Source organism: Notamacropus eugenii, chromosome 1 (assembly GCF_028372415.1).
Source record: "Notamacropus eugenii isolate mMacEug1 chromosome 1, mMacEug1.pri_v2, whole genome shotgun sequence".
NCBI classification, from domain to species: Eukaryota; Metazoa; Chordata; class Mammalia; order Diprotodontia; family Macropodidae; genus Notamacropus; species Notamacropus eugenii.
In genome coordinates, this window is record NC_092872.1 from 260,074,984 (window position 1) to 260,100,791 (window position 25,808).

Below are 25,808 nucleotides of genomic sequence, written 5' to 3' on the forward strand. Positions count from 1 at the left end.
CCTAACGCATCTCCTCTGTGCCATGGACAGAGTTCTGAGCACAGCAAATATGTAATGAATGATCACTGGAATGACAGTGGGTCTCAGGGGCTCACTCCTTTGTAAGGACTACCCAAGAAAGTCCATAAGAATAGAATTAGAATTAATAATTATATTTAATTAGGATTAATAACTGATTTTTACACAGTGCTATTAGCTCCTTTGATCCTATCAACCCTATGAGGTAGATGCTGTTATTATTCCCACTTTACAGATGAGGAAAGGCAGGAGAGAGGCAGTGGATGGAGAAGTTTCGAGTTCAAATCCAGCCTTAGACATTTAATAGCTGTGTTACCTTGGGCAAAGCACTCAGCCTCTGTTTCCCTCAAGTTTCCTCACCCGTAAAATGGGGACAGTAATAACACTCGTTTCCCAGGGTTGTTGTGAGGCTCAAATGAGGTAATCTTTGTAAAGCGCTTAGCACAGATGCCTAGCACATAGTAGGCATTACTATTACTATTATTATGAAAGTTTGTTGTGCAGGGTCACATAGCTAGTGAGTGTATGAGGCAGGATTCAATTCTGGGCTTCTCAACTCCAAGCCCAGTCTTCCAGTTGCTGCCCTGCCTCTTCCAGACCCATTTATCAACACCAGAACAATCGGCCTGTGGCTGGAGACTCAGGCCTGGGCACTCTTCAGTAACCAGGGAGCAGGAATATGAGGGAACCATAGACTGAGGACACAGGACCAGGATACCTGGGTGACCTTGGGCAAGTCCCTTCTCTGGACCTCCGTTTCCTTATCTGAAAAAATGAAGAGGTGAGCCTCGATGTATTCTCTGGTCTTTTCCAAGGCTAAAGCCCCAGACCTTGGGACTTGCTCAGAGTGTGAGCTCCCTGTCAGGGCAGGAAACTCAATTGGAGGAGACAAAGACCCACTCTGGGTGTATGTGGAAGGAGTGGTAAGGCTTAGGAGCAAGGGAGAGGAGCACAGAGAACAGGGAATAAGGGGCTGACAGAGGGAAAGAGTAAGAAGGAACAGATGAAAGAGAACCCTGACTCTGCTACTAGAGGTCCTGGCTGCAGATCTGGATTCCCTTCCTTACTGCTCATGCAACCTGGGCTCAGTTATTTCCTCTCCTTGGGCCTCAGTTTCCCCATCTGTATAATGATGGTGCTAGACCTGTATGACCCCGGGTTAGTCACTGCTTCTCCTTAAGCCCTAGCTTCCCCATCTTTATAATGAAAGTGTTGAATTAGAAAGCTTCTGGGGAACCTCCAAGCTCCAGGTCCTACCCACTCAAAATCCTCCAATCCTAACACTGGGTGGGGGGTTGTCTCCACCCTATAGTTTTGCAGAATTTGGGGAACACTATTCATTGTCACAATAAATCTGCAATTAAGAGAAACTGAGGCACAAAAGTCCAAATATTCATAAGGCTAGCAATTACTGGTAATAGAGGTCAACGGCCCCTCAGTGCAGCCAGAGACACATCACTCAATCAGAGCAGCTTTTTATAGTTTGGTTATATAAGTTCATTACATAAGAGTTACTAGATTCCAACTAAACTAGCACTGTGGCTGGTCCATAATTATGCTGACTTGTACAAGTGAACAAGAGGGTCTCCTGAACCCAAAATAACAGGGAATGCATCCTTTGGAAAGTCCCCGACCCCACTATGCCAGAGAAACCCAGGACTAGGAAAAACATCTCCTGCCCAGGCTGAATCACCCTTCACCCATCTTCCTTATCTCCCTCAAGGGGCAGGTCCAGTCTCAGTTCTAAGTCTAAACTCCTAGAAAGTCTCCTACAAACTTTTCTACCAAGGCCTATACAAGATAAATCCAAATCTAAGCTCCAGTAACTGGTTACGGTGACTATTACCCTGAGGACTAAGCTCCACTATTAACCAATCAATAATCAATTTCACATCATCACTGCCTCTAGTGATCACTGAGCATTTGCCCAGAGCTTCACAAGTCCCCTTCTGTCTGGGAACAGGCCTTTTCAGGGAAAGTTGACCCAGACATAGCCAGAGACGGGTCCTCAGTTCAACTCCAGGGACTGATGCTTTGGGGATATCTCTTCCCAGGATGCTCAAAGAATTGTACCATTCTGAGCTGGTTGAAAGCAGATCATGGCACATAGACTATCCCAGCAGGAATGGACTTTTGAATATAGAATGTTGGAGGGAGAAGGTTACTTGAACATCTAATCCTTACCTTTTAGAAAGGAAGTGACTCACCTAAGGTTATACAGGTTCAATCCCCTCATTGTACAGATAAAGAAGTGACTCATCTGAAATGTCCTACAGGCAGTAAGCAGTCATACCCAAATCTTAGCTCCAGTCTTGTGCAAACTCATCCTTTAAGACCCAGGCCACCGTACAAATAGGGAAGTGGATCATCTAAGGTCCCAAGGTAGTAAGGGATAAAACTCAGATTTGAACCCTGGGTCTTGCTTCAAGACCCAGCTCCACTTGACCCTCAAACCCAACCTCCTTCCCACTGGGCAGGGCTTGCCTCTTGTAGGTCCCCCACCTAGGAGACCGTCTCCTAGCAGGCTGAGAGGCAGCATGTACAGAATCAGAAGATCCTAGAATCAGATCTGAAGCTGGATGGGACCCCAACAGCCATAGCCCAGCCCCCTCATTTTATAACAACAACACAAGCATCAGCAACAATAACCTACATTTATAGAGCAAGGCAAAGTTTGCAAAGTGCTTTACAGGTATGATCTCATTGGCTTTTCCCAACTTTCCCAAAGGTGCTATTCCTGGCCCTGGTTTTATTAGGTTTTCTTACGATATATCTCCATTCACAGGAGCATCCTAAGAGCAGCAGAAATCTACCAATCAATCAATGAAGTCCTTCTGTGAGAAAGGGCTCCTAAGATAGAAAGATAAGGCCTAATCCCATCCCTCAAAGGAGTTTATTCCCATTTTACGAATAAGGAAACTGAGGCTTAGAGAGATTAAGCAATTTGACTGTGGTCTCACAGGCTTAGATCACATGCTCCTTGAGAGCAAGAACTGCCTTGTGCCTTTAGCACCATACCTGGCTCAAAGGAGATGCTAAACAAAGGTTAGTTGACTAACAAGTAGTACCAGAGGCAAAATTCACACTCAGGTCTTCTGACTCCAAATCTGGCACTCTTCTCACACCGTACCACACCCCTTCTCCTATGCCATAGCTCCCTACCTAGATAATAAATTTCTTGAGAGAAGAGATCTTGTCTTGACCTTCTCTCCATCCTGGGAGCCCTTAGTGAGGTGCCTTGCTTATGACTGGATTCTATCGATTGGTGGGGAGTCATGGGGAGCTGGGGGAGAGCAGTAAAGTTATGGCTTGGAAGTCTGAGCCAATCTATTGTTCAACCTGCCTGGGCCGAAACTCTGTTTTTGAGGTGACTCATTCATGGCCAGTTCCGGTCGACCAAAGACGTACACAAGATGGGAAACGAGGTTGCTGAGAAGAGGCCTGACCGCATCCAGAGCACCCTTGTTTGTTATCTGCATGTGATGTTTTTGGTTTCAGAAACCCGAGCTGTGTTGCAAGATTCATTTCCCGGCCAAGCTTTGGGTACCCTCTGCTTGGTTAGTCAGAGGAAGCCCTGAGTGGGCCTCTTCCCCAGAAGGCCTAGCTTCCTACAGAGAGGAACTAAGGAACACAGCAACAGGAACTCTTCCTTCTCACCCCCATCACTGAAGCAGGAGAAGGGGAAGAGGGAGCTGGAAAACCCCTGAGCCTAGGAGTCAGTATATCTGAGCTGGGTTCTAGCCCCTAGCTCAATTAATAATTGGCTGTTACTAGTCATTTCACTTCAAAGTAGGAGGAAAAAGCACAGGATTTGGAATCTGAGGACCTGGGTTCAAGTCCTGCCTCAATGACTGAGCAAGACATTTCACTACCCCAGAACTCAGCTTCCTTCTCAATAAAATGAGGGGATTATACTACATGATCTACAAAATCCTTCCAGTCCTAAATCTTTGATGAGCCTTGTGAATTCCTACTGAGCCTTAGCTTCCCCATCTGTAAAGCAGAGCTCATAGGAACACAGATTAGACCTGGAAAGGGTCTCCAAGACCATCTTATCCAACCCTTTCATTTTACAGAGGAGGAAACTGAGGCCCAAAGAAGTCAAGTAATCTGCCCAAGGTGACACAGGGCATATCTGGAACACTTTAAGAGTTCAAGGAGGGAGCTGTCATTCGGTGAAGGGAGGGGACTTGCCCAAAGTCATTCCCTTTGCTAGACAGAACTGTGTTCTAAACCCCAGGCTTCCATTTCCAAAATATATGAAGAAAGATAGGGTTGTAGGGTGTAACGATCACAGAATTACGGGGTTGAAGAAGGAAGGCATCTTGTGACCACCTGCTTCAATTTGCTCATTTTATAGAAGAGGAGACTGATCACATGACTTGTCCAAGGGCGTCAAAATAAGAAGCAAAGACAGGATTTGGACACAGGCCCTCTGACTTGAAATCCAGGGGTCCTCCCTTCTAAGCCGACAAAACTCTAGAAGGAGGTGGAAGGTGGTGGGTTTCTGGAAACTTGTCCAAGGTCACACATAATAAGGCATTATTAGGACACAGGACTGTGATGGTCATATTAATTGTACACTAATTAAATGTATCGATTGTATATTGATAACATTGAAAACAAAAAGACCATGGAATTGATAAATAAAAGCAAGAGCTGTTTTTTTTTCAAGGAATTAAAAAAACTAATAAAATAGATAACCTTATTTAAAAGAGAGAAGTGAAAAAAACCTTACAACTGAAGAAGAAATAAAGGAAGTTCTCAGAAGTTATTCTGCCCAGTTAGATGCTAACAAAAAGGGCGGCTAGGGGGCACCCTAGAGCATAGTCAGGAAGACTCATCTTCCTGAGTTCAAATCCAGCCTCAGACACTTACAAGGCAAAGATACTCACTTCTGTTAACTTTTTCATTTCTAACTTTAGCTGTGTAGGGTTTGTGCAAAATTGTTTAATTTTTCTGCGATCCCTTCATTTTATCATGAACTGTTCCCTTCTCTGGAGACCCAAAAGGTAGTTTCTTGCTGGCTCCTTTAGCCTGTTCATGATGTGATCTTCTGTATCTAATGCATTTACTCATTTAGAAGCTCGGCCACGCTCAGACTCTAAGGCTGTTGCTCCCAGGATCAGATTAGCAACAGCAGGGCGGCTCCCTAAGAGATAACTGGGTTCTTGATGGGACTAAGAAATCCGAGAAACAGCCTTGGGGAGACCTCAATCTAAAGGGGAACTTGGGGTAAGATAAAATGTGATCTATTCAACCGTCTTCAGAGCCCAAACTAGGAAACAAGCCTCTGAAACTCTGTCAGAAAAGAGAAGGTCATATATTCCTCAGAAAAGCATGTGTATTAACATTCTTACTATCTGTCTTTGCACTTGGAAGTCCAAGAGGCTTGTTACACCAGGAGGGTGAGCCTAGAGAGAAGAGTCAGAGAGGAAGGATTGGTCAGTCTACCTGACAATGTCCAGGGGAGATTGTGGTCTGAGTCAAGATGATTCTTATAGCAACAAAGATTCAATAAGCATCACAAGGTGACCTGGTCCCATCCAGAGCTGCCAGGGAATCTCTTCGACACACTAGCCAAAAATAGTCCTCTGGCCACCCCTTGGAGACCTCAGTGACCAGCAGTTCACTCCCACTCCAAACACTCATTCCATATTTGTATAGTTCTCATAGTGAACAAGAATTTCGTTACTTGCCGTCCTATAACAACCACCCATTGTTCTTCCTTCTGGGGCCAAGCAGAATAAATTATATGATCACAGACTGAGGGCTACAAGAGACCTTAGCAGTTATCTGATCCAACTTCTTCAGTTTACAGTTGAGGAAACTGAGGCCCAGAGACATTATGTGACTTATCCAAGGTTACACAGTAACTTCAGGGCAGGAATGAGGGAAGGTTCCTGTTTGTAGAGTATAAGAAGAGAACCCATGACCCAGGTCCCCTACCCCAAACCCCAAGCAGGTTCTCTAGCATGATCTCTTGGGAGATACATTGACAAAAGAAATTATATTGAGCTCCATTCCCACAGAAATTAGAGGTATTAAAGCTGGGAAGGACTCATGTGTCAGGATGAGTCCCAAAGAGCTTCAAAGACTGGGCCCAACGCATAGCCACCAGTAAGTAATGACTATCTTCTGATTAGAAGTTCAGAACTCTCTTCACCAGACCTAAAGGTGTGTCCTGTCCTGGAACATCCTGCAGTCAGTCAATGAACATTTATAAAATACCTACAATGTACCCGTCACTGTGCTAAGTGCTGGTCTTCCCACCAAAAAGAAAAGAATCACCTCAGAATGGGGATCCTAGAATTCAATTCCATTAACCAAACATTTTCCTATGCATCTTCACAATGCAATGGACCACTTTAGGTGCTGGAATCTGTGATTCCCTCCAGGGGATGGGATCCTGTCCCTTTACAGGTAGAGATACAAACACTTGGGGAGATGTCTTCTCCTCTTCTCCTCCTTAGGGCTCTATCCAGGAAACTTCAGGGCAGTGCTCCACAATCCCCTGCATACAGTAGAGCATGAGGGTCATTCCTTGCTCCTGCTACGTGGTCAATCCACCTCCTTCCCTGCTCCTCCATCTGTCTGATGAGGTCCTTTCCACGGCTTCCTTCCAGCAGCTCTCCTCTGGTAACATGCTGAAGCGATGGATGTCCCCTCCTATGTATGAGGTGGGAGACAGGGCAGCAGAATGGGGGGAAGGCTAGCTTGCCAGTCAGGGCCACCATCCATCCTGGGTCCTTTGTGTATTGATCCAGTACCACAATGGGTAACTTCTCCCCTCCTTGTCCACAGTTTCATACCCTCACATTCTCCCTGGGAGTCCACCTTCCTCCCATGCTCACTGAGTAATGTACTCATGGAGGTCCAGGAGTCATAAAGCCATGGGACAGTGATCTCTGAACTGCAGCAAAGAAGAAGCATGTTCCACAGTATTAGTGCCTGGACAAAGCCCCCGCTACCCCACCCTTGTTAAAGCCCTGAGTATTTTAGACACTCATTGTCTCATCTCCTTTTCCAATTACCCCTTTCCAGGATGAAATCTTTCACATGAGTTCCTGTGCACATTCCTCTCGGATAAGATACTAGAGCTCACTTACACCCATACTTAGTCATTTTGAGTCTTTAGAAATAGTTGCCAGTCCAGTTCAATCCATGAAACAAATTAAGTGCTTAACACAGGCAAGGAATCCTGGGAGTACAATGAAAAATCCCTGTCCTCATAAAGCTTCCATTTTGCTGGGAGCAAGAAGGAGGGGAGGACAGATACAATTATAGAGCTGCAAGGGAGAATATTGCTATTAATAGTGGGTTTTACAGAGAAGAGACTACAGGTAGTAGGGTATAGTGGGGAAAAATGTGGACCTTAGAGTCAGAAGACTTGGTTTTGATTCCAAACTTAGATATTCATAGAGCCATGGACAAGAAACTGGACCTTTCCCAGTCTGTTTGCTCATCCATAAAATGAGACAATGTTAGATGACTCCTCAGGTCCTTCCCAATTCTAACTCTACAGTTTAAATTAACATATTCATAAGAGAAAGTCCAGCACCAACTTGAAGCTCCAATGGAAGTGACTTTATGTTGACAGGTCCTTGTCCTGACTGTGCCGTGAGTAAGAAACTGAAAGCATGAGCCAAAGGAAAGGGGGCTCACTGAGAAGGGAGGAAGGGGATGAGGTCTTCTGATAACACAACCTGCATTCAAGTGATAATAGGAAAGATGAAGGGGGCCAGATAACCCGGAGTCCAGAAGAGCTAGAGATAGCCAGCAGGGAAGTAGCGGGGAGGCCTATCTGGACAGAAGTTTTGGCTTCAGAGGCTGCTGAATGAGCAACTGCTGGATGCCACCTTTTTTTAATGAAAAAAGAAGAAAATATTTTAAACTCAACTGGCTATGAAAGAAACAAAATGAGGAATAAAATCATACTTAAAAATTAGAAATATAATACTATACTTTTGAACAAAGTAGAACCAAAGAAAACCAACAAAAAATGTTTGCTCTGAGCCCCTTACAATCCTGTCTAAAGTCCCACTGTGTGCTTGTGTATACATGCATGTATGTGCATATACACACATACATATGCAAACAAACATATTCACACAACACATACAGACACACATGCATACACAATGCGTCACAAAACTATGTACACACATGGTGTCTGACTTTTTTTGGGGGGAGGGGAATTTCTTGGCAGAGCTACTGGAGTGGTTTGCCATTTCCTTCTCCAGTTCAACTGACAGATGAGGAAACTAAGGTCAACAGGGTTAAGTGACTTGCTCAGAATCACACGGTTAGTGTCTGAGGCAAGATCTGAATTCAAATTTTATTGACTCCAGGCCTGGTACCACCCAGCTGGTACAAATCTAGTCTCTGACACTAACTACTGGTGTAACCTTGGGCTTCAGGGTCCTCATTAGCAGGTTTTGAAAGAGGAAATTCCCTCCTTTCCCCAACTCATCCTCCACACAGCTGTTCATTTCACAACATATTCCAAGATAAGCTCCAGATGGGCATATGATTTAAGGTGACATCAAAAACAAATTAAGGGAACAAGGAAAAAAAATGACCATTCATTTTTATGGATAGAATAAAAGTCCAAGGGATGGAGAGGATTACAGAAGATAAAACAGGCAGCTTTGACTACATAAAATTTAAACAATTTTGCACAACCAAACCCAAGGCAGCTGAAATTAGAAGGGAAACAGATAACCAGGAAGTAGGGAGGAACCTTTTAATCTAAGTTTCTCTGAGAAAGGTCTCATTTCTTATATAAGAAGCTGATTGAAACTCATAATGATAAAAGCCATTCCTCAAATAATAAATTGTCATAGCGCTTGAGCATATAGTTTCCTAAGGAAGAAATCTAATCACATGAAAAAATGCTCCCTATATAGTGATCTAGTGGAAAGTCCATTGGACTCAAGTCAAAATTCAGAATTTGATTCTTGGTTCAGATCCTAAGCAGCTGTGTGACTGTGGGCAAGTCATTTCATCTGAGACTCTGTTTCCTTGTCTATAAAATGGAGATAATATCCACCTCATTTACTTTATAAGGCTGTGGAGAAAGTACTTTGTAAATCTTAGAGTACAAGACAGATGGAAATTACTAAAGGGCCCTCACCTCAGAGTCAAAGATCTGCCTTTTGTCCCAAGAGGACAGAACTGAGAGGATTCTGCACAAAGGCAGATTTTGTTGTCGTTTTGTAGTCATGTATGACTACTCATGACCCATTTGGGGTTTCCTTGGCAGAGATACAGGAACGGTTTGCCATTTCCTTCTCCAGCTCATTTTGCAGATGAGGACACTGAGGCACACAGGATTAGATGACCTACCCAGGGTCACACAGCTAATAAGGGTGAGGCCACATTTGAACTTCAGTCCTCCTGACTCCAGGCTCTTTGTGCACTCTGGCGCCATCTAGCAGACCTTGGTCCTAAATTACTACATTAAAAATCAAGCGTTTCCAGTAGAATACAGCCACTGTTTACGCTTCCCTTGGTTTATCTAAAACACAGCATCAGAGAGCATAAGAAGTGGTAGAGACCTTAGATGTCATTTAATCCAGAGGTCTCATTTATCAATCGAGGAAACTGAGGCTGATGAAACCCTAAGAGCTTTGGCAAATGAGGGAACCTGTTTTGTTTGACGCTACATGTTTATAACAGATTTTTTTTCCCTTGCTTTTTCAATGGAGGGGAAAAAAGGGTGTGAGGAAAAGAATTTGGAGCTAGGAATAAGATCAAACTGAATTAACAAACAAAGCCTTAGTGCCTGTAAACCCCAGAGCAGAATGACTGGGAGGCTGGTGGGGTCTTGGCAGTGATAATTAAGTCCTGAGGAAGGGCTCAGGGACAAAGACAGTCATATATGTAGGACATGTGGAGTTTGAGACGCCTACAGGGAGGGCATCTATAGTTGGAGATATCCAATAAACTATGGAGGTGAGAGACCTAAGGTCAGGAAAGAGGTTAGGGCTGGACAAATGTGAGAATTATCTGCATTGATCACTTAACCTATAGAATAAGGATAACCAACCAGGACAACATAGAGGGAAATGGGGGTCCGGGACAGCCTTGACACCCACAGTGAACAGTTACGACCCGGATGGATATCTAAGTTTGAGGAGTGACCAGAGAGGTAAGAAGAGAAGCAGGACAACAATGTCACGAAAACCTAAAGGAGAGAGTGCTCGAGGAGGAAGTGGTCTACAGTCTAATAGGAACAAGCCCTGGGAACAGGCCATTAAAAGGTCACTGCTAAGTTTGGAGAGAGCAGCTTCAGCCTAATGATGGGTTCAGAAGGCCAACAGGAAAGGAAGGCATGCAGAAGAGGTAAAGCAGAGGCACCAAATGGAGGAGGCATTCTCAAGTTTAGCCAAAAAGAGGGATACAGGGCAAAGGCTAGCAGGGGCAGCTGGATCAAGTCCCAGAAAGACTTCCAGGAACTCTACTAGTCACACCCCGACGTACACCAGTAATGGTCACCTCGAGGATTTATAGACCACCAGGATCATGGTCCCAATCTACAGGTGGCAAGTCTTAAAGAGAAAACGTCCAAGTCTCAAGGACTGATTTAGGGGGCAGCACAATGTGAATCAATACCAGGTGGGCAACATTTTTCTCTCCAGTCTTCTCTCAGGAGGTACACTATTGGTGGTGCAGTACTCTGTCCACTGAGGAAGATCACAATCTCATATCCAATCTCTTGGGCTATTCTCGTCCATATTTTCCTATAAATGCTCCCAAGAATCACCCAACACACTGGAGATTGACTCCTGGGTTTTTCCTCTGTTAAACTTGGTTTTGTTTATAAGCAGGTCAATATGGATATTTGCTTCTGTTCCTACAGATCAGTTGTGGGTCAGCCTACTGACCACAGTACAGATGTTTGTAGAAGGTGTGAGCTCCGGGTGATTCTCAGCATCCTTTCTTTCCTTTCCCAGCCCATTCAGTGCAAAAGCAGAAATGAGTAGTCAAGGACCAAAGGTCATTTTATAGTTTCCTAGGACCCCAAAGCCCCCAAACTTGAGGTGGCCCACCTCCTGGTGGTGACCTCCACACAATGGGCAGCACCAGCAGAGACTGATGCCCACCCAGCACCCGCTGGAGCTTGTGCTTTGCAGATATGGCTCCAGAGTCACCTCTGGCCATCACAAGGCATCAGGACTTATCTGGGGATTTTGATATGATGACCATTTTGATTTTTTCACAAGTAACGTGTCGAGTTTGAAATAACAGTGGTAACCACAGAATGACTGAAATCAGACCATGAAGATGACCAAAAGTAACTAAATGAATACTGTTAGTGAAGTAAATCTGTTTATTACATCCCTAATAATTTTTTCCTATAATATAGACAAATAATTTTACAACATACAAAATAAATTATAGGTTAGTCATCATAAAATTGTAATGGGTAAAATGTCTTTGGGGAATTAGGATTCTAGGAGGAACTGCAAGAAGCTCATGGGTTTTTTCTTTCCTAGAAAACTGTATTTCTTTTAAACAAGCCATCTAAAACACTAACCACAAGTTTAATTTACAGAAGAAATGTACAAAATCAAAAGAAAATCATGAAGTCATTTTACTGACAAATGAGTCAAGGAGAGCCCTTCCTAGAGTTAGCTGCACTTCTCTGCTCACTAGAGGTAAGAACCCTGTAGCGGGGCCTAAGGCTACCATCGACACAGCTCTATTGCACATTTCCAAGATGGATGGGACAAGGATTTAAGTAAAAGGGCTCAGCTTGGCCTGCAGCCTCTCCATTTTGGCTGGAAGCAGCCCCGCCATCTCTTTGCTGAGCTCTAGCTCAGTCTCTACGGCACGCACAGCCTCAGGGTACTTCTCACAGTAGTCGACCAAGAACGTGTAGTACTCCAAGGAGGCCTGCATGTTGTCTAGCTCCTTCCTACCATCAGAAGTGATGAGTTTGCCATAGAGCCGAGCAATGTGGAACTTGGCTACCAGAGCAGGGCGGAGAACGTCTTCCCCAAGCTGTTCTGGAAACACCTTATTGGGATCCTTAAGGGAGTCTAGGAAGAGTTCATAGTACTTGATGGCTGACTGGGCCAAGGAATTGATTTTCTTTATTATGTGGGAATCGAGCTCCTCTAGCCTGTTGGCGATGGCCACCTTTAAGTCCATCATCTCATAGTAGGTGTGAGCGAGCTCAAACTGAAGCTGCCGGTTGATCAACAGATAATACTGTGGATTTAGGTCTACAGTGAGGGGCTCTAGCATGTCTATTCTCCGCTTGTGCATCTTGCAACGTCTATCATAATCCTCTTCAAAGAAGGCAAGCACTTTAAACAGAGAGCTGTGATCTTGGACAATTTCAATATGGTCAGTGATGTACCCATCAACCTGAAAGTACTCTTTCGCCTCAAAGACATAGTTCTGGCCCACTAAAAACACCTCTCTGGCCTCTCTAAAGTCTAAAGGGGGCACGCAGGCCACTTTCTCTTCCATGGCTAAGATGGCATCACACATATCACTAGTGCCAAAGAGAACAACCTTCTTCCTGCCATTTTCTTTCTCATCTTCTTCTCTTTTCCTCTGAGCTTTAAGTTCCAACTGTTTATCAAGGTCAAGTTCTCCTATGTTGTCCTGAAAGAGAAGAAAAAGCCAAAGGTTAAAGTAGGCCCCTTATCTACTATCATCTCTAACAATGTGAATCTTTTTTTTACACTATCAGAAGAGAAAGATGCAAAATTTTCCCCTAGACCAGGGGTGGGAAACCTGCAGCCTTGAGGCTACATGTGGCTGTCTAGGTCTTTGAGCGCAGCCTTTTGACTGAGTCCAAGTTTCACAGAACAAATCCTTTTATTAAGGGGATCTATTTTATGAAATTTGGATTCAGTCAAAGGGCTGCACTTGAGAACTAGAGGGCCACATGTGGCCTCCAGGCTGCAAGTTCCCCACCCCTGCCCTAGACTATATTAAGAAGCCAAGCAGAGGCAAAGCATTTAACTAAACAAAGCGGAAAAAAGTAGAGAAATCTCTTGGATAATACAATTTATTCTCTATAGGTCATTCTCTAGAGATTTATTTACCTGCTCTACAACTCCTGTTTCACTTATTAATCTCCTTTCTACTAAGCATGCTAAAATTAACATGTATATGGCATGACTATTTATGAAAAGATATTATAGAAATATAAAATGATCATCTCTAATGTAGGAAGAAAAAGAGGACAAAGTTGAATAAACATTCAGAGGTAGGGTGACACTTTCCCCGAGGCCTCAGTTTCTTTTTCTGTAGAATAAGGGGATTGGCATTCAGGAGAGCAATTTGAAATTATGCCCAAAGGGTATCTCTCTGGATCAAAGTCAGTGTCCGTTGGTCCCACCTGGGTAGAGGTGGGGATCCAAGAACCACTGTCTAGCCCAAATAAGTCTCATGCTTACTTTCGCTCCAAAGTTCATCTTTGCTGTGTACATTGTATCAAGTGTCTGGAGGTTTTCTTGGCTTAACATTTTCATTCTGTTTTTTTACCATATTCATCCATGTTCCAACTAGTTGCTGCCTCCTGAAGCCTCCATTTATTTTCTTTTTTGCTTCCTCTTTGGGCCCCTCTCCACCTCAGCCCCCTGCCCTGCTCAGCTCTCTTTGAAGTGGTCTTAGCCTGAGGGCAGAGGCTGTCATTTTCTCTTTTTGCCCCAGAATTCAGTGCCTGGCCCATTAACAACTGCTTGTTCATTTGAATGTCTGTGAAAGGTTTTTAAGTTATCACAAGACAGGGACCATTCAAGTCTTCAATGACTTGTTGCCAAAGGAAAATTTTGCTTTGGAAAGAAGCTGAGGGATCATGAAAAGCACTGTCCTGCTCTTTGCTTCCTTTTCAATTCTGGACCTTACTGTCTGATCATAGCATCCATTCAAGGCCAAGACACAGACCTTTGGGCTGTCCAATAAGCATTCTTCACCCACTTGGTTTATCCTGGGTGGGTCATTTGGCTGTACTCTTAGGTGATGACAGATCTCGTTTAAGAGGCTCTGCCCCCTTAAACATAAAAGCAAGTTTTTCTGTCAGTCCTACCTCTAGAGAGGCCTGTGCATTCTGCAGGAGATTCAAGCAGTACTTGATCCAGCATCTGGCAATTTCTGCTTTTCTTTGACGAAGATCTTGTTGGTCTTGATCTCTTTCAGCTGATAAGATACACAATACAAGGCATCTTTAAATTCAGAGGGTAGCCGACTTTCAATGTGCTGTGCATTAAGAACTTTAATCAGGCATCTCAAACTGATTATTTTTTAGTCTTGCAAAAAAAAAAAAAAATCAATCCTCACTACATCCAGCGGAGGTTGTTAAACTATGAAAGAAAAGCACCCCAACTTTTGTCTATTAAAGGTACCTCTACCTCTTCAGAATCTAATTTGTCCCTATTTGCAATTAGAATTTCTTTTTATATAAAAGACAGAAAGAAATTTTTTTAATAGCCAATACCCTGCAAATTAGCATACTTCCTTTTAATCAGATACCAAAAAAAAATCGGATCCTGTCACTGTGAAATCAAACACTGAACTAGTAAAACTTCAACAGAGCAATGTATGAGATCAGGTGTTTGGTGGTAAACTGATGATTACGTTCTTACTCTTAACCTTGGGCCTAGTAGCAATGGAGGCAAAGAGCTGTATAAAGGATGAAAGTGATGAAACTAACAAGATAATAATATGACCCATGCCCGGAGCAGAATAAAGGTGTGCAATTTTCTCTTCTCTAGGCTTGTGCTTTTTCATAACTTCACGCTTAGAAATAAAACAGTCTTTATATCCTTGCAGATACACCAACCTCAACCATCTGTATCCATTACAAAACTGACACTAAATGAATGTTCTTGGAAGATGTAGAAAAGCCCAATCTGAGAATCTCGGAGTTGTAAGAGACACTGTTGGCCTTCTAATAGTCCATAATGAAAAGGACAAGCATATGATCATTCAGCCTTGGCACAAGATCTCGGTACACGATCTCTTGAAGAAGTCTATTCTATTCTTGAACAGACCCCTATTAAGAAGTTTTTCTTGAGATAGGCCCTAAATTTGCCTGTTTGGTAACTTTCAACTCTGAGGACAAGCAGACTTTGGCGAAGGCCTAATCCCTACTCCAACTAGCAGCCCTTTAAATCCTTGAAGACAAGGATCATGCCTCCCCACTCCGAGTATTCTCCCAATTACGTATCTCCAGTTTTTTCATGTGAGAGACTCAAGAAAATGACTTCTCCACTAAACTACACCACAGACTTTTTCTGTGACTGAACTTTCTCAACTCTTGCCCAGTGTTGATTTTCTCAAAAAACTGAAGAATCATCTAAGGAGTAACTCTTACTTGATTTTATAAAAAATTTAGTGTTTTTTTTTTTTTTACTATGGAAGCAATTTGGTATAAATAAATGTCAGAAGTCATATATGTAGTGTACAGAAATGGTGGTCTCAGAGTCAGAAAGACCTGCGTTTACATCCTGCTTCTGGCCCACACTGGCTGTGTGACCATGAACAAGTTACTTCTCAATCTATATATGTTAATTAAGCACCTAGCACTGTGCTAATCATGAGGCATAAAAAGAAAGGCAAAAACAGAGTCCTTGCCCTCCATGAGCTCCCATTCTAATGGGAAGCATGCAAACATTCAGTAAATGCAAGAAACATACAAAGCAGAGGAGAAGAACCTCTAGGAGAAAGGTTTCTCAGGGCTCCAGGAGTCCTGAACGTTTACTAGATAGGTGAGAAAAAGGTATCTTATTTCCAAATTTAAGAATGTTAGTTTAGGAGTGACTCAAGGAACACTTTGTCTATTACTACACAAAGAAACTGGTCAACATACTACTGCAACTGCCAACAGACAAACACTCTAATTTCTGATATGTTCTCTTCATCACAGTTAAGAAAATGATTTTTAGGACTATATAATATAAAAAACACCCACACTCACTGTCTTCTGTTGATGAAGTCTGTTCAGCCTGGCTAAAGATGACACTCGCAGCTGATAAACAATGCCGGGACTCCATAAAACATTGCTATGAGAAAAGCAAGCAACAGTGAAATGAGATTTGAATTTCTAGATTGGCAACTATTAACAAAATATCCGATCTTTAAATATAGCTAGAGCAAGAAAATCTACAAAAAAATCCCATCAAAAAAGTCCCTTTTCCAGCACACAAGATACACTCACATACACAATCTCTCATTTGTTTGCCTGGGTAAACAATCAAATGAAAAAAATTCTAGTACAGTCCCCCAAACATGAAGAATTGATTGAGAATACAATCTAGAGAAGGGTTTTTTAACCTGGAGTAGATGAAAAAATTTTTTTTCACACAAAAAATATTTTCATACTATACCATATTTCAAGATAATTTGATTCCTTCAAATTACTATGCATTTTATCTAATGCATTTAAAAGCATTATTCTGATAAGGGAGCCACAGGCTTCATCCAACTGCCAAAGGAACCCAGAACACAAAAATGGTCAAGAAGCCCTGGTGCAGAGTCAAAGACCCCTAAGACAGGTAGGAAGCTCAGGGCTAAGCCCCTGCGTGGCCCCTTCGTCCAAGTGTTCTTGGATCCCCTATGGGGAAATCTGCCCAAAGCCTGGATTTCTAAATCACAGGCTACTCTCTGATTAAAAAACAAAGCAGCATCCAACTTAATAATTTGAATTGGTGAGGGCATAAGAGCATGGAGTTGAAAAAAAGAGCTTTCCCTTTGCTCTTCCTCTATTCCCCTCCTCTATCTACCACATGGCCAGAAAGATCTCTACCTAGTGGGGTTTGCAAATAAAGAGATATCTCACATGGCTCTGAAAGTCCACTATCCAAGCTTGGAAAAAGAAATTATTTTAGTAACAGAATTCAAAAATTTGTCATTCAGAAACAAACATCGTAATTAGAAAATTAGTTTTAACTGTCTCAAGATTACCAAGGAATTCTCCATAGTGACATGCTAGCCAGAGTAGCACAGCAAGTCTCTGAATGACATCTGATGGCTTCTGCTGGTAAGCATGACACCTGGCTAGCAGCACCTGCCCTCCACAGGTGACAGGTGTCCAGCAGTGACATAACTAACTCCTCCAACTATTTATAAAACGAGAGCTACTTCATTCTACAATAGTAGATTTTCAGGAGGAAGCTCAACGGTAGCTAATGTAGGGGGACAATAACCTGGATTTGATCTTCAGCATTAAATACAGTGTCCCAAAAGTCTTAGTGAGGTAAACTGCATCTCTGAACAAAGTGTCTTGCCCATGATCATACAGTTAAGTGTCAGAAGTTGGGTTAAAAATGTGCAGTGAAGTATGACTCTAGTCATACTTCTAGGCCAGAGTCATTTGGTGATCCTTGTATCACCAAATTTATGTGGTAACATGACTACACATTGTAAAATCTTATTTTTCACTTATTTCACTGTTGGCAGAAAAACAGGTAATTAGTTAATGAGAGAAGTGTGGCAAAGGCTGCTTTGACTCTTCTGGGGAGGGGGGTGTTTTTGTGTCCTATGAAAAGACAGGCTGTTGTGTTTGTGTGTGTCCCTATCAGTGAGGTGGGTCTTATGCATATTAAACAGTTTTCTGAATTGTTGACAGAGCTGTGGTATGCCCTGCCATAACAGAGCCTTTGTCTGGAAACCAACTTGCCCCTTGTGACCTGCCAAAGGACCTCTGCTCCTGGGAACAGTAACTTAAATGGGGGAGAGGGACTCCATGACTTGGCAAATGAAGCCAGCTACGAGTGAGTTCAAAAGAGAAACTTCACAAATACACTGAATTGAAGATGAGCTGAGACCATTCCTTCTAGTTGTAAAAATTAGCAGAGAGAAGCTAATTCTCAAAATAACCGAAAAATATCACCACATTTATCAACTTCCTTTTGAAATTCAGATGATAGTTGTTATAAGATTACAATTCCCTAAAGAGTACCCACAAATTCATAAAGATAAAGCTATTTCTGCAATAAAGATAAAAGTTCAATTTAACTTAACATTTCATTACACCAAACTTTAGAAAATGATGTATTTATTATTTTAAATCTTTATTCAAATAACTTATCAAAGGATAACAGAGTAGTGATAAAAAATCTAGTTCAATGCCTCAATTTTACCAATAAGGAAACAGAGAGGCAGAAAGGAGAATGTGAATTGTCCAAGGCAACACAGTAAGTGGCAGGAGTAGCATTTGAACCTCAGTTCTCAAAAATGTAATGCTCCGTCCCCTCCACCAGGCTCCATTATAGATGATCGGACGCTGAAAGGCCCCTTCCATCCAGGCCTAGAAGATCAGGGAAATAACCAAGACCCAGCATTCCCCAAGCCCAGCTCTCTGCTTTATGTCTCGGTCAGAAAGAGGCCCAGGCTGGCCTTATGGCATGCATCCCATCAGGAATCCTTACAAGAGGCACAAGAAAGAAAACAGAGCCCTGGTTTCTTTACTCAGGATCCCATGTCAAGACAACCCATAGCACCCACTGTGCTGTGCCTTCTGGCAAAGGATTACCTTATTGATGTAATACTGAGATAAGGTGGCAGCGTTGATCGCCCATTCTACAGGGTGGTAGCCGCTATATTCCAGTTGGCGTTTAAGGGTAGTGTGGCAGTACTGAGCAGCCTTCTCAATCATCTCCAAGTGTTGATAGACTTGAGCCAGGTAATACAAAGTATGAGTGTACGCCTTCTCAAATCTGTGATGACAACAGGTCATGAACAATCACAGAACTGCATAAGTAAAAGGGACTCCTAGTTCAAACTCTGCCCAAAGCAGGAATCCCACCAGTGATATCACTGATAAGAGCGATACCACACATTTCCACTTAAAAACCTCTGACAACAAGGAATTCACTCCACCCTTGGGAGGCAGCCCACATCTGGAACCCTTAGGAAGTGCCTCCTCCCCTCTCTCCCATCACCTCCCCTTGTCCACACTGAGCCACAGGGGCTTGCCCAGTACCTACAACGTGCTGAACTTCACCGAAGGTCCCTTGGGCATGCTGAGCACCCACCTTCTGGATCTCTCCTGCTCTGTAAGCTTGTCTTCCTCAGCCAGAAAGTGCTCATTGGGATCAAGAGGAGGGTTCCCAATCTAGAAGAAGAGAGACTTTTTGTGAGTAGCAGGCTCCCTCTTCTGGTGAAAAGGAGGAACCCCAGAGTTTTCATTTTCACCAGTTCTGAGCCAAGAACACATTATGAAACCTACGAGAACATCTCACTGAATTTTACTCAAGCCAAAGTCTCTAAGTTAAGACTTCATGAGAAGCAGAAATACTACTGTTTCCCAGGATATGTTTTCAAACCCTAAAAAATTCTGCCCCTGCTTAGAAACCATCACAAAACATTTCACTGCCTGGGCTAGACACTCTCCCCAAATCACAGCTTAGGAATGAGTACAGTAATAATGCTAGTGGGCAAATCCCTGACTCCAGCTCTTTCTCACACATTCAGAAGTGGAATCAACCAATGGACAAAACTTTATATGGCAATACCATTTAAAACTGATCATTAGGAAGAATTAAATTCAATTCCTCAGTCATTCTCAGCTTCTCCTCCAAAAAGGGGAAAATGTCTATCCTCCTTCCAGAATACACTTCCAGAAGTGTTTTTCACTGAAAGATTCCTTCCCTGGGATGATCCTCTCCAATACATCCCCCAACAACAGAGTGCTTCATCTTTATTTTGCCCAACTTTGCTTTTGCTAGTACACGACCATCAGATGTGCCTTAAACCAGTCAGCTTCAACCAGAACTCCTCACTTTTCTGAAAGCAGCCTATCCTGCTAATGGGAGGCTCTGAACAGATTTCTACTTCGGCCCCTGTGCTGACAGAAGCCACTGAAATAGGAAAGCATTGCTAAGGCAGGTCACAAGGGGCAAGTTGGTTTCCATACAAAGGCTCTGTTATAGCAGGGCTATTCCACAGCTCTGTCAACAACTCAGAAAACTGTTTAATATGCATAAGACCCACCTCACTGATAGGGTCACACACAAACACAACAGCCTATCGTTTCATAGGACACATAAACACTCCGCTCCTCAGAAGAGTCAAAGCAGCCTTTGCCACACTTCTCTCACTAACTAGTTACCTGTTTTCCTGCCAACAATGATATAAGTGAAAAACAAGACTTTACAATGTGTAGTCATGTTACCATATACATTCGGTGATACAAGAAATACTAAATTCTACTTTTTTCCTATACATGTAAATAAATTCCTGATATTTAACACTGTAGAAGATGCCTAAGTTTATGTGCATGAAGACAATTAATAAGCACCTTGCTGGGTTTTTTGCCTTCCTTAAGAGGTACAACCAATGGGGCATGCAGGGTGGGGCTGGGGGTCATGTGAACTCCATTTACAGCTTTGCCTTTCAATCATTCCTTCTTACCAAGAGTTCTTCCTACTATTATTCCACTTTATTTAGTCTGTCCTGGGAGATGCCCTTTAAATTACAAAGCTTTTGTAGCACCTTAAAAATCAATGCTTTGGACTAACCTGTCCCATTCTGATTGTTATGTGTTTGTGATTTCACTTGTGTGAGAAATCTATCTTTAATCCCCTCCAACAAGCAGTCAGGAAATCTCCTTTCATCTGTATAGAACACTTTTTAATACCCACTCACATTCAGGGCCTCTGATTTGGTGCTTACAATGACCCAATGAGATAAGTGAGAAGAGCAGAGAAGAGTGCTGCCATTTCACAGATGAAGAAAAAAGTTACAGAATGTGCTCAAATGACCTACCTAGGCAGCACCTCAAGTATCCTGACACAGGGTGCAGTTCTCTGTACTATGTCACCTCAACTTTTCTAAGACACATGCGATTCTTATGTGTGCTCTCATTTAAAAAAACACAAAAATAATGAAATTATGATTTTTTGCTATCACTAGTGTGAAATGTGTTAAATGTTCATTCACAACATCAATAATTGGATAATACATGTGTCTACAAAAGCACTACAGATATTACCAATGTGAACTCAAACAGAAATTATATATATTTTCTAAAACCTTAATTTGAAAATAAAGGAGTGATTTCTATCCTTGGTTTTGAGAAACATTTCTCCAATTATTTTAAGTTATAGCCCCAAATTCTCAAAACAAAATTAAGATTCACCTTAATACAAACTTTTTACAAACAAACTTTTACAAACTTTTTGGAACTGTGATATCCCAAAGGTTTCAGATATTACACTTTAATTTGCTTTCCTCTAAGCACAACAATTCTTAATGTAAGGTTGAAAAACAATTCCGAATTTTTAGACCATTAGTGATGCTAATAGTAACAGCACAGAATCTCACCTTCACACAAGTCCCTGTTGCAGACATCATCCAATCCTGTTGAAGAGGATATAGCTACTAAAATATCAGGTGACACGTTACAAAATTGCAGTGTCATCCCATTAGCTAATCTATGGCACAGACATTCACAGCAGCTAATCTCCTGAAGTCTCACCAGAACACTACATTCTTTTTCCTATCAGTTTCTGACTAGCTCACAAGTCAAAACTGATTTTTGAAAGCTTTCCATACCTCTTTCATATACTGATTGTACAGTGCTTCTGCAGACTCCAGATAAGTCTTTGCAGTCTCAATTTCGTCTCTCTCAGACCACAGGATACCCAGATTATTCTAGATTGAAAAAACAAATGAATTACAGTTCAGAGAAAATGTTGCACCTTTACATTTAAAATTACATCTAAGATGGCATTCAAACATACATGCATCAATTGCACCAGCGTTAGATGATACTGAATTTTGACAATATATGCCTGGAAGGATGAAGCAGGAAAGATTCCATGCTGCGGAATCTCTTTAGGATTATAGCATGCAGAGCTGGAAGGAATTTTTGAGGTTAAGTAGTCCAGGCCTCATTTTACAGATAAGGAAATGAAGGCCCAAAAGAACCAAAGTGACTGGCCTAAGGTCTGACAGTCAGGAATCAGAGGAGTTTCTACACTCCAAGACCAGGGCCTTTCTGCTATACCCTGCTGCTTCTTATGTCACTTTAAGAGTGGTCAAGTCTGGAGGCAAGGAGAAGGTGAAAACCTCAAGCCATTCCAGTCTGAGGCTCCAAAGAGGCCCAGCAGTGAACTAACTTATCACATTCTACCTGATAAGTTAGAGATGTCATGTTTCCTCAAGGGGATTTTAACTCCCAACGTCTGGAACATGTTTTGGAACTGCCAAGGCAGCAGTAATAACCAGTCTCTAGTATGGTGCCTCTAGATCTATATTCTGTTTGAAAATCTGCTTTGTGTATTCAGATATAAAGCAGGCAAGGTGTGTCTGCCAACCTAGGACCAAGGTTTCAGATGATGTCACTTCCCCACACTACTAACCCAGAGCACAGACTTGAGAGGCAGCCACAATCCTCAAGACATCAGTTAGTTCCCAAGAAACAAGGTTGTGAATGGCCAACACCTTTCAAACCCTGACTTCTCCAGCATTTCAGAACCACAGTGCCATGGCCAAGACATGTTCTCTATTTTAAACCTCATTAGACAAATTCTACAAATGAAAGGAGTGCATGAACCACCACATTAAGTGTTATCAGAATTCAGATGATGGGCCAGGAAGGGTTCCTCAAGAGGTACAACTTAGGATGCACAGGATCCCCTCTAACTGACATTACATGATGAGAAGGCCATTCCAGAAATGATTAATGAGCAATGGGAATGGAGGGAGAGACTGATCTTGTACATGTAAGAAGATTCTACTACAAGAATAAGGTTGGAAAAAGAAAAATAGATTAGAAAATAATGAGGTAGGGCCTTGAATGTCAGTAACGATTTGTTGTCAGAGGCAGGAACACCAACGATTCTTCCCCAGGATTCCCCCAAAGTTTCCAAACAAAACAAGACATTTTTTGAGCCACTGGAAAGACTGTATTTTATTTGTCCACTGTAGCTTTCAGACTTTACTGCAGTCAATCAACATCTATGAAGGGCCAACTTTGTGTCAGGCACTATGCCAAGTGCTGAGTACACCAAAAAAACTCATCATCTAAGGGGGGAGACAATATTCAAATAAATATGTACAAACAAGCTATACAGGATAAACTACTTAACAAAGGTTTTTAGTTGGTATTTAAAGGAAGCCAGGAGGAATGTACAGTAGGCCTTAAGGCAATACAGAGACACTAGAATTTACTGAGTGGGGGAGCAGGGGTGACAGAGACAGACCTGGGCTTTGGCTGGGCAGAGGAGGGACTTGAGTGGGGACAGACTTGAGGCAGGCAGATCCACCAGCAGCTAAGGAAGCAGTCCAGATGTGAGGTGATGAGGGTCGGCACCAGGGTCGGGGCCGTATCAGAGGAGAAAAGAGTGAGTGTTCAAAGGATGACTGAAAGGTGACAATAAAAGGCCATGACAACTGCCTGGCTATGGGGGAGGGTGAGAGGTAGGGAGGAATCCAGGATGACTCCCAGGTTGTGAGCCTGAGAGACAGGGAGGATGGTGTTGTCCTTGATAGTGGTGGGGAAGGAGAGTAGGGGCTTAGGGAGAAAGATAAGTAGCCAAAACAGTTCACATGTGCTTGTCAACCCTTTGATAACATTCCCCCCACTGACTGGGCATCAGACTTTGTCACTACGCCTCATGAGGAATCATGTACATTCATAATAATTTTTAAGGTGTCCTTCTTCCTTGCATTTTACACTATATACAATGGCCAACATTAAAAGATTTTAGGAACCTTAAAGGTTATCCAAAGAAGAAACTTTAAAACCAATTGTTTTGAAGGTCACATCCAGAATTTTTAAACTCTGACTTTGAAAACAAAGAAGGATAAGGGTCCAAGCATGGCAGGGAACGTCAGGGGAGCTAGGGCCCTAAGAACAAGGAACGACAGGCTTACCAAGAGCATAATAGGGAATGTCAACCTGAGAGGAAGCCTAGAAATTGGTGAGTCTTAATCTTCCTTTGTGTCATGATTCCCCCTCAGAATAACGATTTTAAATACAAAAAATTAAAGACGTACGACTGTAGAGAAAACCAATTATATTAAAATATAATTGTCAAAAAAATTTTCAAGTTCCCAGTCCTTAAATTAAGAACCATTGGCCTAGCTTCTTGACTTGAGAGAGGATTCTTAAAAAGCAACAACGGAGGAGGAAATGGAAAGGATAGGTTAGGAAATGAATATGTAAAAAGGCGTAAAAAATAAGCAATACTGTCTCCAGCTGCACTCACAAGCCCCACCCAGGGTGGCTGCTAGTCTGGCTTAATTCCCACTCTGTGGCCAAGGTCCTAGGCATGGCAAGAGGTGGAGCCTTTGAATGTCTTCTGATGGGCAAGAGGTGCCATGTGGGTAACCAGAAGTCGTACCTGTTACTCTGGGCAATTTTCTCTTCTCTGAATCTGTTTCCTACGTAAACAGAGGGAACTGTACTGACCTGGTCGCTGAGGTTTCTTCTAGATCTAAGATCCTAAGTCATACTACCTCCCTGGGCCTCAGTTTCCTTCTCTGTAAAATGAGGACGGTGTGCTAGATGGCTCCTGAGGTCTCTTCGAGCCTAGTTCCTGGCCTTACTCATTTCCTCTAGGAACTGGGAGTGAGGGGGAGGTATCTCAACTAGGTGGTGGTGGCCCAACGGTTAGTGTTCCAGGTATGGAGTAGGAAGACCCTTTCTCCCCCCCCCCCCCTCATCTCACCGCGGGGGGTCCCCTCCCCACCATACAGAGGCAGGGTCACAGCGAGGGTGCCCTCTCCTCGCTCCGCTCCCGCCCCCGCCCCCTCCCCCGGGTCACACCTGGGCCTGCAGGTGCAGGGACACGGCGGCGGGCTCGAGGCGGCTGCGCCGCACCAGGCGCAGGCAGTTCTGCAGGTGCTCCTCGCCGGCAGCTAGCTCCTCCGTGTCGATGTGGTTGAGGCCCAGCTGCAGCTCCACGGCGGCCAAGCGCACCGCCCGCGCGCTGGGCTCGGCCCCGGCTCCCGGGCCCTCCGCCGCCGGCCCCTCCTCCGCGCCCGGGCCGCCGCCGCCACCGCCCCCGCCGGCCTCGTCGTCCTCGTCCTCATCGGCCGCGGGCCCCAGCAGCGCCTTCACCTCCTGCAGCAGCTCCCGGGCGTAGTACTTGGACTTGTACGGGTTGTTCTCCGGGTCCTTCTGAGACTCCACCTGCGACAGCGACAGCGACGCGCGGAACATCTCGCAGGCCGCGGCCCAGTCCTCCGGGGTCGCCATAACGCCCCCCTCGTCCGCCCCGCCGCTGCCCCTCGCCCCCTGCCGCGCCCGCCCCACGCACGTCGCGCACACCTCGCAGGGCGGGGCCGCGCGGGCGCGCCGGCCAATGGCGGGAGACGCCGGCGCGAGGGGGCGGGGCCTCCGCGGCGAGGCCCACCGTCGCCATGGCGACGCACCTGCGCCCGAAGAGAGGCTCCGCTCCTCTTTCCTAGCGGTGCTGCTGGGTGGCTACGCTGAGACGTCCTCGCTCTTTTGGCCGAAGCACTTCCGAGGAGTCCAGAGCCAACCAGCCTTCCCCCACGTGACTGCCGGCCCCGCCCTGGGAGGAAGGGGCCTCGGAAGCAGATTCTATTCTGCGCACGCTCGTTGGGCGTCATCCGTGTGCGACGTTCGGGGCCGGGGCGGGCCGGGGTCCCCCGACTCAGTTTTTGATGAATGCGTATCTGCGCATGGTCGGTCAGCAACTGGTGTGCCAGGCGCGGTGCCAATCGAAACACTGCCCTGCCCCCTTACCCCCAAACAACAGTGCTGGTATTTACGCAGCTCTTCCGTTTGCAAAGCGCTTTCCACAAGTCCCACCTCGAGAAGGTAGCGGAGAAGGGACCGCAAGCTGCCA

The 25,808-nt window shown here is 43.9% G+C and overlaps 1 protein-coding gene across 2 annotated transcripts; it reads right to left on the reverse strand.

Moving 5' to 3' along the window:
• Positions 1-11,339: 11,339 nt before the first annotated feature.
• On the reverse strand, positions 11,340-25,225 carry KIFBP (kinesin family binding protein). 2 transcript variants are annotated; one of them, XM_072628778.1, is made up of 7 exons: positions 24,761-25,225; positions 21,541-21,639; positions 19,020-19,099; positions 18,518-18,701; positions 15,962-16,046; positions 14,072-14,181; positions 11,340-12,639 (listed from the first exon to the last, which is right to left on the reverse strand). In XM_072628778.1, exons 1-7 carry the CDS (start codon positions 25,190-25,192, stop codon positions 11,761-11,763), a joined length of 1,869 nt encoding a protein of 622 aa, XP_072484879.1. In that variant the 5' UTR covers positions 25,193-25,225; the 3' UTR covers positions 11,340-11,760. The 2 variants fall into 2 exon arrangements, with proteins under 2 accessions (XP_072484879.1, XP_072484878.1); XM_072628777.1 differs by having other exon boundaries at positions 15,956-16,046.
• Between the last annotated feature and the right edge of the window lie 583 nt (positions 25,226-25,808).